The sequence below is a fragment of the Pelecanus crispus genome, chromosome 10, assembly GCF_030463565.1.
Source record: "Pelecanus crispus isolate bPelCri1 chromosome 10, bPelCri1.pri, whole genome shotgun sequence".
NCBI lineage: Eukaryota > Metazoa > Chordata > Aves > Pelecaniformes > Pelecanidae > Pelecanus > Pelecanus crispus.
Window position 1 is genome coordinate 31,375,477 of NC_134652.1, and position 14,037 is coordinate 31,389,513.

Genomic DNA, 14,037 nt, shown 5'->3' on the forward strand with positions numbered 1-14,037 from the left:
ATTTTGAAATAGCCATGTAATGACCTGTACAGCTCTATTTCCCAATCAGTAACCCCTTATAAAACAGATTTACACACACACACACCCCTGCCTAGCTAAAACAAGAGCTTGTTTAAGCATACGGTCCCACCTTGATTTAGACATATCTCAACTTGTTCTGGCTGAGAATATGGTTTAAGAAAATGTTTAACTTAACTATTATGCAGTTTCAAAAGCCAAAATACACAACAGACAAGACTGAAAGACTAGTATCAATGCAAGTTAAAGGCTTTGCATGATAAAGTTTAACCTAGACCTGCTAAATGAAGAAAGGAAAAATAGCTTCTTACAACTGTAAGAAGCAAATGTATAAAACTTGTAAGACACATTACATACAGTTATAGAAACTTATATATACATACAAATTATATATGTGTGTGTGCACATGTAAAAATATTTTTAAAACTAAAAATAGCTTCTATATTTTTAATTTTGAACTCTTTATCCTGGTTTCACATAAGCTGCAGGCATCCACTTTAACACTGATATGACAGCCTGCACATAACTCTAAAATCCATATAGAATAGTGCTCTGTATTTCCTGTTAAATGAATTTTCTGAAGATGAAAGTGAAGAAGCAATTTAAAGATAAAATAATAACAGAACTAAGCATTTAGAGTTGAAGTAATGCCATAGGACTGCATTGCCAGCACTTTCACTATACAGCACTGTCAGTAATAACACATTTTGTGTTTTAAATATTTTAAAATATTAATTTTGGTTTTAATAATAATTTTCATAATACATTAAAATGTCAAATCTGGAGTGACCAAAAACAGTGTTTGTGTGCCACTATTTCTCCTTTTTGGTACCATAATAGGTTTTTCCAGCACCAAATTAATTCTGGTTTTCTATAATGAGGGAGGGAGGCGGGGGCAGGAGGGACACAGGGGATGACGGGGCTTTAGTGTCATTTGAAACAAAGCAGTGCTAACATCCTTTTTTCGGGTTTTTTTTTTTTTTCTTCTTTGCTGACTTTCTCTCAGACTTCACAGGCTCTTCATGTTCTGTCATGCAAAAACCAGAACACATACAGGAGTGATTTGGGCACACACAGAACATCTGTGCTTTGTACTGCAGCACTGCATATTTACTGAAGCATCACCTCATGTTTAAAGAGATACAACCTTATTGAAATCCAAGAGTTCCTGAAAGCAATTCTATAACTTGAATTGTGCAGTAGGAACACCTGCAACTAGCTGCATTTTTAGAAACAACTCCCAGAAGAAACTTCCTACCAGAAGGTTTCTCAAAAAAGAAGACGGGACAAAGAAAATGCACAGAAAAATTAAACACTAAAATACTTTCTGTACTACCAGAGATCTTTCATAAGTTTCCTGCCTGGAACATTCAAGGCTAGGCAACATTTGAGATTCTTCCCTTTTTTGCTGTGCCAAGACTAGGTTAGAAATTTTGTTTCCCCTCACAAACTGAAATATCACTTCAGTTACACTCTCAGACATATCCCCCTCATCTCATTCAGAGGTCTAGCATATTCTTCCTATGCTCACGAGGGCTTCAGTATGATGCCTTCTGACCAGTTTCAACACTGTACTAAACTATCTGTAGAGTTTAAAGAAATTTGTACTGACGCGCTAGCAATCACCCATGCTCCAAACAAATTGTATTTACTCAGTAAACATCTAATGTATTTTCTAGTAGGTACTTTCCTTTCATTAAAGCTGACAAACTTCAAAGAGAACCCCTGATTTGTGTAAGCACCTCTATATTTACAGTCTTAAGCACTCCACTGCTTTTATATGATCAAGGGTCAGAACTGTTTCTTTCCCTACCACCAGAAACAGAAAACACAACAGCAAAGAGGCAGTAGATGCACTTAAAGTAAAATTAAGCAGAAGGTGTTTTATCTACTACTTCCACTATGTTTTATGTCTGGTCCAAAAAGCTTCCCTACATATCAAAGAAAAATTGATTCAGTGTCTTTATCAAGTAGAAAACCACCTTTTAAACATACCAGGTAGATTGAAGAGTAGAGAAAAATCAATCAGAAGGTTTTTTATTCAAGCAGAGAGGAGCAAAGAAATTGATCAGTGCAATTTCTCAAAGATATGCCCTCTTAGCAACCAGAACAACCTTTGCAAAAGCAAACCCTACTGTATGACGCTCTTCCAGCAGTAAACTAAAATGATCACCATTGGATTATATACACAAGCCAAGAGTTCTATACATTCCGTGTTTTCTTCTGGTAACTTCAAACAGACTTCTTCAAGTTATACAGAAGGAATAAGTATCAGAGGCTAGAATCCAAATTTGGTACGAAATTTACCCTAAGTTCCTCTATCCACTGTTTTGTTTATTGCTTGTTTTTCCTATCAAATAGCCTTCAGATGTCCCCAGTCAAAACATGTATCAAGCATAATGGTATAAAAGTAATTTAGATTACCAGAATCTTGGCCTCATGTATTGATTAGTATTAATTTCTGGTGTGGTTCAAAATCATAAGATTTAGGGGTTTTACAAAGTGTTTATAATCATCATTCATCAGAAGGTGAATTCACCGGAACCTCACCTGTGATCTCAGAGTAGAAATTCCACTGTCCAGAAATTTGAGCCTCCTTACAGATGCTCAAAAAAACTATTTCATGATACTAGCAAGCTGAAAAGGTAGAAGCTTCCCTGAAGTGTCTTATTAAATCACCTCAGCCCAATAAGACAAAAGAGACAAATGACCATTGCAAATAACAAGGCATACAGTGTACGCACCAAGTTTATCGATTGTAGTGATTAAGTCAGATGGAACAAATGAATCCAAGTCTGCATCCAGAATTCCAAGGGGATCCAGCTGAGCCACATGATGGCCACGGATCTGAAAAAGGAGGAAAGTAAAAGAAAAATGAAATCACACTAACAAAAGTCAGACAAAGCGAAAAAGTCACTGATATCTCTCCGTAGTATGTATGCCAGCCGCGAAGTCAAATAAGCAAACACCACTAATGTCACGGAAAGGTCATATTTCCCAAGTTTTCCCATAAGAACGGGAAATAAGCATTATATCTCTGGATATGTATACTACTTCTATTAAAAACTGCTGAATACACATTAGAACATAACCTTTATTTTATCTGACATACAATTTAAACTGGAATTACACTGAAGTCTAAGTAAAGAAAACTACTAAAGATCGTACTCTAAATCTCTGCATAAAATTAAGAAACTGTAACTAGTTATAGATCCTATCATTTGCTAATTCAGTCATTTTGTATTTTTGCCTGAATCCTCCTTTCCACACCTCCAGAATACTAAAATACAGCATTGCTACCTAACACATAGATTGGGGCTGAAGAAGTTTATATCCAAAGTGAAGGGATCACTCTTTGTGAGCTCTGTTCCACATCAGATAGCATCAGAGAGCATTTCTTTTCATTCATGAAATTTCGGGAATTTCATCTATGATAAAATTGACATTCAAGACACCAAAGAACACAAATTCAATGGGGAATTTAGCCAGTTTTCAGTTATCAATATGACTGGTGTTAATGCATGACATAAGTTGCTATAAACTAGTGCCTTATCATGTAACATCGCTACAGAAGAAATAACTATTTGATTCAACAAGGCCACAAATAAAAACCATTTTTTTAATATAATGTCTCTTGTGTGTGATTCGCACATACCAAATTAGCTCATTAAAAGTTTTTTATAGATGTATATATGAATATTTTCTCCTTTATATTTTTCTTTTGAAGGACAAATTCACATCACTTGGGTAGAATTTCATTCACACTACTAGTATTCTAATTGTCTCTGGAAAAAAATATTAATAAACTGCAATATTAATAATGAATTGCATCACACAGTAATAGAGTGTGATTAAAGTGTGGCTCACCAAGAAGTGACTTGGAGAAACACTATTCAAATGTTCTATATTTGCAGGAGAGTTCATAACAAAATGCTTTCCACTCATAAGCAAACAGAAATACAGCATCTTTTTTAGAACACCAACCCTGTAAAATCAGCCTGGCCTCTGAGATTCTTCGCAGCTCATGAATCACCAGTAATAAAACTCTGACAGGGCAAATGATGCCCACAGCAACATCTGTGCCACCTCATTGTTTACAGCGGCACAAAGTCTATCTGACTGGAACTAAGCAAACAATTCTGTCTCAAGCATCATCAACAGGAAAGAATTCACCTCCCTAAGCTACATCTGCTCTGCAGTATTAGTAGGAAGAGGAAGAGGATTAGCAAGAATGCCAAAACCCAGAAGAGCAAATCAGTAAAGTGTTGTGCCATATTACACTCCAGGAGCAGTTTGGTCTTAGTAAAAGACAGTATTTTCCTCAATATCAAGTAATTTTTTAGTAACTTCCATTTCTTTCACTGGATACAGAAAATAGGAACAACTGCAAAAATCAGAGATCAACCTTGTGAAAAATACATGCATGGAAAATTTTCATCAATTGCCATAAATTTGACCAAATGCAAATACAGACTACCTGAAACTAGACTTTAAATTAATCATATTTTCTAGACATATATGCAAAAAAAAAAATCTACATTATAAAAGAAGACTCAAGAAATTAATTTATCTAAACGCATTTTTGTTAAGCACACACATTTCACTGGAAATTCTTCTTTCAGTGCATCTGGTGCTCTGCATCAGAAAAAGCAATACATTAAGTGCCTTTTCAGAAGACCAGCTCAACAGACCACAAAGCAGTTCACCACAAAAACCATAAAACACTGACAGGTTTGAGAAATGAAAATTCTGTATCCTTCTCCATTTCGTTTCATTATCAGGCAAAGAACGGTCACAAATTGATTGTATCCTGTCAACACTGAATTTAGAGGGTATTAAATACCTTTTAAAAACAGACAGTTGCCTTAGGTAATCCTCTTTCATTGTTTGTCGCAGACTCACGGGTGCCTGCAATTTATAGACATTTCTGTTCCAGCACTTGAGTTGGACAGCACACTCTTTCAAATACAGGAAACAAAATGGCAATCCCTGAACTATTTTCAAGTAAATAGTGTCAAAGCAGGCTAACATTCTCCAATTTTCTCTAATTCTTCAACAAATTTTTACTGCAAGGAAAAGTGAATGGGCTGAGGTGGTTGTTTTCTACATAGCTATTTCTAAGCAAATTTCATACATTCTTTATATTCACAAACCTTTCTACTCTTTTACAACACCTCTCCAACAGCTGGATTAACATGGATCATATCTGAATCAACGGTGCCAATGTGATCAAACAAAAAAAAGTTTGTAAGAGAGTTCCTCTTCTATTCTTCTGATGATAGCAAACAGGAGATAAAATTCTTAGTGGAGGGCAGAACAGATCTGCTCAAGTCAAACTGTAGCAAACTTCTTGGGAAGTTACCTACTTATTTAAAAAAAGAAAAAAAAAATTTAAAAATCAAACTGGAATATTGTGCTCAACATAGATCTACATGTTTAGCGGGGGAGGGGTTTGTTGTTGTTTCACGCTGGTTTTAAGCCTTTTATTGAAATTAAGATATTAAACACAAGTCTAAATAAAAATGTTTAAACTTGTTTTACATTTAGAGAACATCTAACCCAACCCACTTTGCTATTTCCAAAATCCTCCTTCTTTTACAGGAAAAAGGAAATTAGACTTAATTTCTTAATTTAATAAAAGGGTTAAAAAAAATCTGAGTGTGAAACGAAGTCAACTTTGATGAACAGCTCTCTAAAAGAAATTTATCAAAGCTGACCCAAACTCAGTACTGTCAGCCTCCTAAAATTCAACTTCTGGTTAACTTATTATTTCTCCTCTCTCTTTTTACCTATAATCCTGCTCATATCAGGAATCTCAAAATTCACACTAAATGTATGGGAAGGCAAGCACATTTCCTCCTTTCTTAAAGAAAGGTAGTAACATTTAGAACTGTAACATAAACTTTCCCAGACATAAAGACAGATTTGGATCATGGAAAAGTTTGCTGTTGAAGGGAGGGAAAAGTTCTTATTTCACCACACACATCAGGAGAGATTCATTAGTACCAGTATATCCAGGATGACTCCCTTCATATGAAGCAAAACTATTTCAGATAACTTAAGTTTTCTAATTTGGCCAAGTAACTTACTGAATCTGACACACACACACACACACAAAATCTTAATACAGTCAAGTGAGCCAAAAGAATAGTTAAAGGCTAAGCTTTGACATGTTTGGCTCCTGCTCCTGGTAAACAGGCAAAAAACAATAGATTCATGTTCCCCTTCACAAATGACTATCTCCATAAAGAGCTTCCAGGTTAAGTCAGATGACCAGCATCAGGGCTGTGGGTAACTTGAATCCTGAGTTTGCTAAGCCAGAGGAGCATCCCAAGTCTGAATCCAGGACCTCAGGGTTGAGACACCATCCAGGGAAGGAAAGACCATCTAGTTCAAGACATTTTGGATCAGAAGCAAGACAACAGGCAAGAGTTAAGACCAGAAGACAAACAAGAACATAAAAAGGAAGAAAAAGGTTGTTTGCAAAGGAGAGGCCCTCCCACACCTACCCCAAAATACACTTACTTGGTATGCTCTTATCAAAGACTGCACAGCAAGGTGATCTTCAACAAGCTTTTCAGCTTTACCCGGTGTCTGGGCCAGGCCATGGCTCTGAAGAAACGATGCCTTTCTTTCCAACTGATCTGGTAGATGGGGATCATATGCTTGGCCAGCATTAGCATTTCGGAAAAACAAATCCCAGGACTGGACATGTGTACAGAGAAGGAAAGAAGAAGGAAAATTTATTACCTCAAACAAAAGTCTCAACCAAAAGCAGCTCCTCCAAGCTGCAAATAGTACCTCACTACACTACGGTATTAAGTACCACTAATAGCCAGCAAAAAGAGAGCATTGATATGTCCACATCTCGGTAGCAACCATGCGTTTCATTTACACAGAGCCCTTTTCATCTCATTTCTTACACTGTGCTCGTTCAGAGAAAAACTCTCCAGCACATATGAGTGCAAAGCATCTTCATACATTATTCATTCACACAGCTCTTTTTAACTGTTATGTTTATTCATGCAACCAGTAATGGGTATGATATTATGCTGCTGGTAAGGAGGTCTCAAGCCTATAAAACTGAAATCTTAATAAATGAAATTAATCCATTCCTTTAACGATACTTAAAGAATTTATGATACTTCAAGACACTCACTGAATATGCTAAATCAGAATCAGTCCTTAAGGGCCTTTCTTGAACACACTGTTTAAAAACAATTACAGCTTTTCTGAGTGAGGCTTTTTGTCTAAGATCCTTTCCTCGCTAGCTTAGATTACCTTACTATGAAAGAAATTATGGACCTGGTTTCAGGTGCAAGTCATAACTTTAGAAGACTGCATATTTCAGAAACTGAATCACAACAAATGAAAGATCCTTTTATTTCCATCTGCACTTTTACACAAGCCACTTCCTCCACATATGGCCAACTCGTTTTCCTGAACTGTTTTCATGCTGATGAGGCAGTCACTGTCCCAGGTTAGAATGGTATTAGATACATGGGTGCCAACAGAGAGCAGCAGAATGGGATAAAACATCTGAGATGCTTATACCCAACAAAGAAGAAAGCCTGTACTAGCAGGGGACCAATCAACACTTGTGCTTAGCTTACAGTTTCCATAAAAGTTAATGAAAGGTCCTAAAAGACGTTCCTCAGTTTGGCTAACTGTTGTGGTTTAGCCCCAGCCAGCAACTCAGCACCACGCAGCTGCTCGCTTGCTCACTCCCTCTGCCCCGGTGGGATGGGGGAGAGAGTCGGAGGAGTAAGAGTGAGAAACACTCCTGGGTTGAGATAAGAACAGTTTAATAATTGAAATAAAGGAAAATAGTAATGATAATAATAACAGTAATAATAATGATAATAACAATAATAATAATAATATACAAAGCAAGCGATGCACAGTGCAATTGCTCACCACCCGCCGACCAATACCCAGACAGTTCCCGAGCAGCGATCGCTGCCCCCCGGCCAACCCCCCCCAGTTTCTATACTGAGCATGACGTCATATGGTATGGAATAGCCCTTGGGGCAGTTTGGGTCAACTATTCTGGCTGTGCCCCCTCCCAGTTTCTTGTGCACCTGGCAGAGCATGGGAAGCTGAAAAGCCCTTGACTAGCATAAGCAGTACTCAGCAACAACTAAAACATCAGTGTGTTATCAACATTCTCCTACTAAATCCAAACACAGCACTATGCCTGCTACTAGGAAGAAAATTAACTGTATCCCAGCCAAAACCAGGACACTAACTTAGGAAAGAAACTTTAAAATCTGTGAATAGAAGAACTGTAAAAGCTAAATTTCATTTTGTGCAATGCATGCTATTTACCCAGGCTGTGAGCTTGGAACTAACACATTTCAAGGAACCAGTGCCAGAAAAGACAAAAAGTAGCCCAAAGATTTGATTTTAAAAAGAACATTAGTTAATATATTCATTACAGAATACACAAAAGAATCAAAATAATGTAATACCAACACTGCACAACAAAAAAATATTTATAAAATTCTGTTTTCATTAACAAAAAGTCTTCATACTGAAATTTCTACAAGCTTTAAGATGTTCAGAAACACTATGAGAGGAGCAGTATACAAGAGCTAAACATTGCCCAGCCTTCCAAGTTCAAGTTATGAAGTGAGGGGACTCATTGAACCTGTGGGCGGGAACATCATCATTAGCATGAAGCCACTGCCCGAGAAACATTGCTTTAATGCACCTCTCTTACTACTTTATTAATACAGAGCTGCATTGGTACAAATACGATAAACTTACTTAATTTATCACCCTGCTCTTACACAGACTTGATCTAAACATAACCCAACTTCTACATGCCATGACAAATTAAGGCAGACAGATCACGCTTGGTGGTCAGTTCCAGACACACTGATGAAGAATTCATTCCTCCTCCCTTCTCTCATTTATGCCCATTTCCTGTGCTCTTCTTACCTTGACACCTTGCGAGCCACACTGAGATTAGAAGCCTGAATTTACACAACATCCTTGAAATGGTCTACAAGAGTCTTATTAGTGTAACTGTATTTCCTCTGATATTCTCTCTCTACACCTTCTTACTCTGTATTAAGAACAGTATTGTTATTCTATGCCTATACAGCACCTCATTTGAGAGTTTGCAGATCACAGACAGCGAGAAACAGATATAATCCCTTCATGTTACAACTAAGGCTACTTAGACTGGAGGAATTGTTTTGGCAATACATAGTTATTAACTTTCATTAAATTAGTAAATTCCAAACACACATTTGGATCCATGACAAATCTGACATTTGGTATTCATTCAAAGTTTTAATAAATAATATGCTTTGCTTATGTTAAAGGTTCCTTCCTCACTTTTTCCAACACCATGATACACGTACAATTATAATAATATAACTATTCCTTTGCTGAGTCAAAAGCTTTTCATTTAGATATAAAAGTTAGCACAGTACAGTCCCACAAACAACTGAATATGTTTTTAGACAAGTGCTCTGCTAAGACAGTTGCTAACAAAATCCAAACAGACTTGCCCAACAAGCTACCTGTTTAAGGAGAATAAGCACAGGACCCTTTCTTCATGCAAACTCACAAATATAAAGAAATACCTTCAAAATTTTTACATCCGAAGATGCAGTCATCTGGGACAGAAGGAACCCACACTATTTTTTCCCATTGCATTTTTGAACTTATTGATTTGTTGGGCAGGCTTGACATTTAATCAGAGGGGAGGGAAAATACATCATTTGGCTACAGAAAATTAGTTTTTTCTAGATACACATCCATCAAAGCCTTTACAAATTTCTATAGTGTCTTTCAGGATTGATACCAGATTATAGTCTTCAAGTCCTGTGTATCAATGTCAGTCTTTGGCAACACCATTTGCCATGTGACTGAACAGACAGAAGACCAGCTTGGTCTCACAGCAAACCTGCAGGTTCTCAACTAAATTAGAAAAGTTCTTTAAGAAAATGGTAGAGGAGACTTATAATAGAAAAATACGTCTGTAAAAAATAAATTACTATAGCGATACATGATACATGCCTTTTTTTTTTCCTGTCAGCAAATCTATATTGTAGTTAACCATTATTTTCTCAAGTAATATAATACAATTCAAGTGATTCAGTGGCATTATTCTACTCTCATATAATAAACAGCGTTGCACTTAGAATAACAAGTAATATATTAGTTATCTTGATGGTTTGCTTTTTTTTCTAGTGACATCACAATATTTATCAACTGAAGTGAGGACAGTAAAGCCTTAGAAGATACACACTGTGCATCCCTACATCATTAAAAAAAAAAAAAAGTCAGAACAAAACAAAAGCCCCACACATTTTCCAAGTACAAAAAACAAGGAAGTGATTACACACTCATGGTACAGCAGCTGCATACAGGATAACATGGCAGGCATTATGTACTCAATATCCAACCATGCAGTTTTGTAATTAATCTTCTGATAGTAATAACTGAGCCTTGTCAAGCTTCTCCTTTATGATCTATGGCCCTGACACCACGCTTCAAGGAGAAATAATGATGCCTTTTTCAGAGCCCACGTCATTTTATTCTGATTGTTGTTTTGGCTACTCTAAGGATAGGAAATTCAAAAGACAAGGAAAAGCAGGAAATCATCAGGAATGGATTTGCACAAATAATAAAAGCTCCTACAGATATAAATGCATATTCCTTGATATATGACCATGGCATACATAGAAAGGAGAGATTCTTAGAAAAAACGCTAGTAACACTGAATATGCTCATTGGAACGGGACAGCCGTATTTCAGACAGTTTTAAATAAGCATACATGGGAAGACATGCCCAGTCAAATCTTCTGAGAGGGAAATGATTTGAGGAGCCTTGATTAATTGGAGTTTCTACGTAAAAGTGAATAGAGTATGATTTTTAAAGCCCAGGAAAAATAAAGCTTTTTCATCTCATCAACTAGAAGGAGGCATAACACCTCTGATAAGGAGATATCCAAGAGGAAGAAACATGAGGAAAAACAGGAAATAAAGAGGAAAAAGAGGAAAGAGAATGTAATGTCTAAATGCCCAGCACAAATTGTCTCTCTAAACAATGCTGGACATACTGGATAAAACAATGAAATATGAGTGGCCTGCAGAGAGTGTCAAATTGTTAACAATACCATAACCAAGGCCACATAAGCCGTTGGTGTCTCTTGACATTATTTTCCAACACTTCCACCACTTTTCGTAGCAGAATGACAAATTCACAATTTGCCTGCAGCCATACAACTACGGCATGAATTTCTCTGTCTTTTTAAGAAAACAGGGTGAGTTCAACTCTCAACATTTTTAACCTGTTTTATTAAAGCCCAAATTGAACAACTTCTGTCAACAAAAATCTTGGGTAGGTATTTACAGCTTTCAGCTGTTGAAATGAGATGGTTTTCAAGAAACCAAAAATTAATTTTGCTGATGAAACGAAGTAAAATTAATCAGCATTATTCTCCTCCCCCTCTTTTTTCTAGGCTGTGAAAAACCTAATTATTTAAGCAAGAACAGCTGTAAAGTAATCCATGATGTCCATCAATCATGTTGTTTTAAGTCTCATCAACCAGGCACACAGTGAACTTACTTCAGTTCGTTTCTGTTGTAAGTATATTAGATACAGTTAACCTGGAAAACAATTTGCGTATTTTTAAAATTTGCACATTTTTAAAATGCGTCTTGAATTACCTGGGATCCGCTCCCTAGGCCACACCCTACTCCACCAGTACATTTACATGTCTCTGTCCATTCACTTCTGCTCATTTACTGGTCGCTGTTCAACCTACAAACCGCATCAGCTGGTCAGCGTCCATCGCCCAACCGTGCCTGAACTGCCAGACGAACTGGATAGTCCTTCGGCAGGATTTTTACCATTCCCGCCTACCCACAAGCACCAGCAAAATAACGCGCAGGTCCAAATGTCACAGAAGCCTTGGCTCTTGGCAAGGGGAGCGGCGGGAGCGGCGGGGAAGCCGGCCCCTCAGCACCCTGGCCAGCTCCAGCGCTGCCCGCCGTGGCCCGCTGCCCACCCGAGCGCACGCCTGCCAAGGGTCTGAACAAGAAACTTTATTCTTCCTAAAGCAAAGGCTGTTGTCATGAGTTGATGTAACTTTGTTTTTTTTTAACCAAATGAAAACATCACCACACGCGCTCCTTCTGCGTGACTTAGTTCCTTCTGTGTCCTCAAAACAAAGGGGTTAATATCGATCTGTAGCACCAACGCATCATGAGGGCTTCTCAGAAATTAATTCAATGCATCCATGCTACCCTGCTCTACACTGGTTGGAAATTTAGCTGGCAGTTACATGACAAAGAATCAAAGGCAGATGGGACGAGAGGAGCCACCCCTGGAGATGGTCTCTTCAGCTCAACGTTAAGGCGTAAGACAAAAGACCTAGGATCTATCTGCTATGTGAATAACCCACGGTCTTCAGTGTCTCGCTGCATATGTCACCTTCCAACAAGACTAAATTCATATGCAACATCCAAAAAAACACCAGCTACAAACCTGCTTTTTTTGGGGTCCTTTTTTTTTTTTTTCCCCCCGTTCAACATGCATCACTTCCTCACACTCCAGATAGATTATCAGACTTAGAGCAACAACTTCTAAGTGATGTTTTTGATAGACGTGCCCCAAGAATAAGGGAGCACACAACTAAATTGGTAAACATTTTGGGCACAATCACATTACTTCTCTAGAAAATGACTTGTCTGTCTTAGAATTTATCAGACTTCTCATCAGCTTCTTAAGTTACTGTATATGTATCACCGTAACAGCCTTCCTCATCAGCAGAATGCTTGTTAAAATATAAGTCTATGTATGTTGCCCACGAGAAAGGATTTGAGACAGACAGAACAAAATACTTTTCAAGATACTTAAGAAGGCTTTTCTGACAGTTTCAGATTCAGTTTTAAGGTTACAACTTCCACAGCTACCTAAAGGGAACTGAACGCTCATCATCTTCAGACACTTTAGAAGTACCAACGTCAACACATACTATTTAAATAGAACATATCCCTCTGATATAACCTTATTACAAGAAACCAAAAAACTGAAAGTATTTTATTTCTTGGGTCTTCTTCCAGATGTAACTAATTACTTAACAGACTGCTTGAACAGCATTTCCATGGAGGAATGCTGAAAGTTTCGGAGCAGCTTACTATTTCTGGTCTGGACTTCTCATTCTTTCCGCTCAGCTGTGGCTCCTCTGTCCTTCTGCTGCAATATCACATCTTACAACAATCAATACGTGGGAAATTAGTTTCACATTTTTCATTTCATACAAGACCTTTTTCTGGACTTTTTATAGAATAAGTTAAAAAAGAAAAAAAAAATCAATTCCACTTTTAACCTAATATTATCATTTACGGTCAAGTTTTAGACTTACCTTATGTACACTTTTAGGGTTTTCAAGCCATGCATAATACATTTCCTCCACATAATTTGAATTACTCCCACTCAGGAATGGTTCTGAGGTTCCTGATGAAGCATACCGTTGGCCATGTAACAATACCCTTCTGGCTATATCTTGCTTTTCCAGAAGTCTAACACCATGCCACTTCAGCGTAGCCGCAAACAGCTTCAGATGACTCATGTTTGTTTATTAGACAGAAGATCCAAGTCTATTAATAAAGACCAAAACAAACCTAATCAGAAAAAGAGCCAATGAATTGCAGATGCTTTTGAGCCTCACAGTGAAAACTGAGGTTTATGGCTAGTGCTCTTCAACAAAGCTCAGGCCTAGGCATGAAGTTCTCTTCAGGAGGGAGGCCACTCCATGACTGATTGCAGAGCTACACTTACAGCAGCGGAAGTGTTGCTGACAGCCATCCCCACGCCAATCAGTTCACCTCACAGCTTCTATAACCGGTAACATCATCCTGGTTCCTGAAGCAATCATGATACCACTTGTACCGCATGCCCCCTCAAGCCCCAGTCCCCTGGGAACAAATGACTCTGCTAATCACTGACTTCTCCGGAGCTCCTGGCAACCACAACTGCTGTCTCCCGGTTGTAGA

General features: G+C 37.7%; 1 protein-coding gene across 1 annotated transcript in view; it reads right to left on the bottom strand.

Annotated features, from left to right (window-relative positions):
• The window catches only part of OGDHL (oxoglutarate dehydrogenase L), a 51,605-nt gene extending 37,992 nt beyond the window's left edge, over window positions 1-13,613 (bottom strand). The window contains exons 1-3 of the mRNA XM_075717462.1: window positions 13,407-13,613; window positions 6,544-6,723; window positions 2,763-2,865 (exon numbers count right to left, since the gene is read on the bottom strand). Coding sequence (XP_075573577.1) covers window positions 2,763-2,865; window positions 6,544-6,723; window positions 13,407-13,613 — 490 coding nt within the window. The remainder of the gene's footprint in view (window positions 1-2,762; window positions 2,866-6,543; window positions 6,724-13,406) is intronic.
• Between the last annotated feature and the right edge of the window lie 424 nt (window positions 13,614-14,037).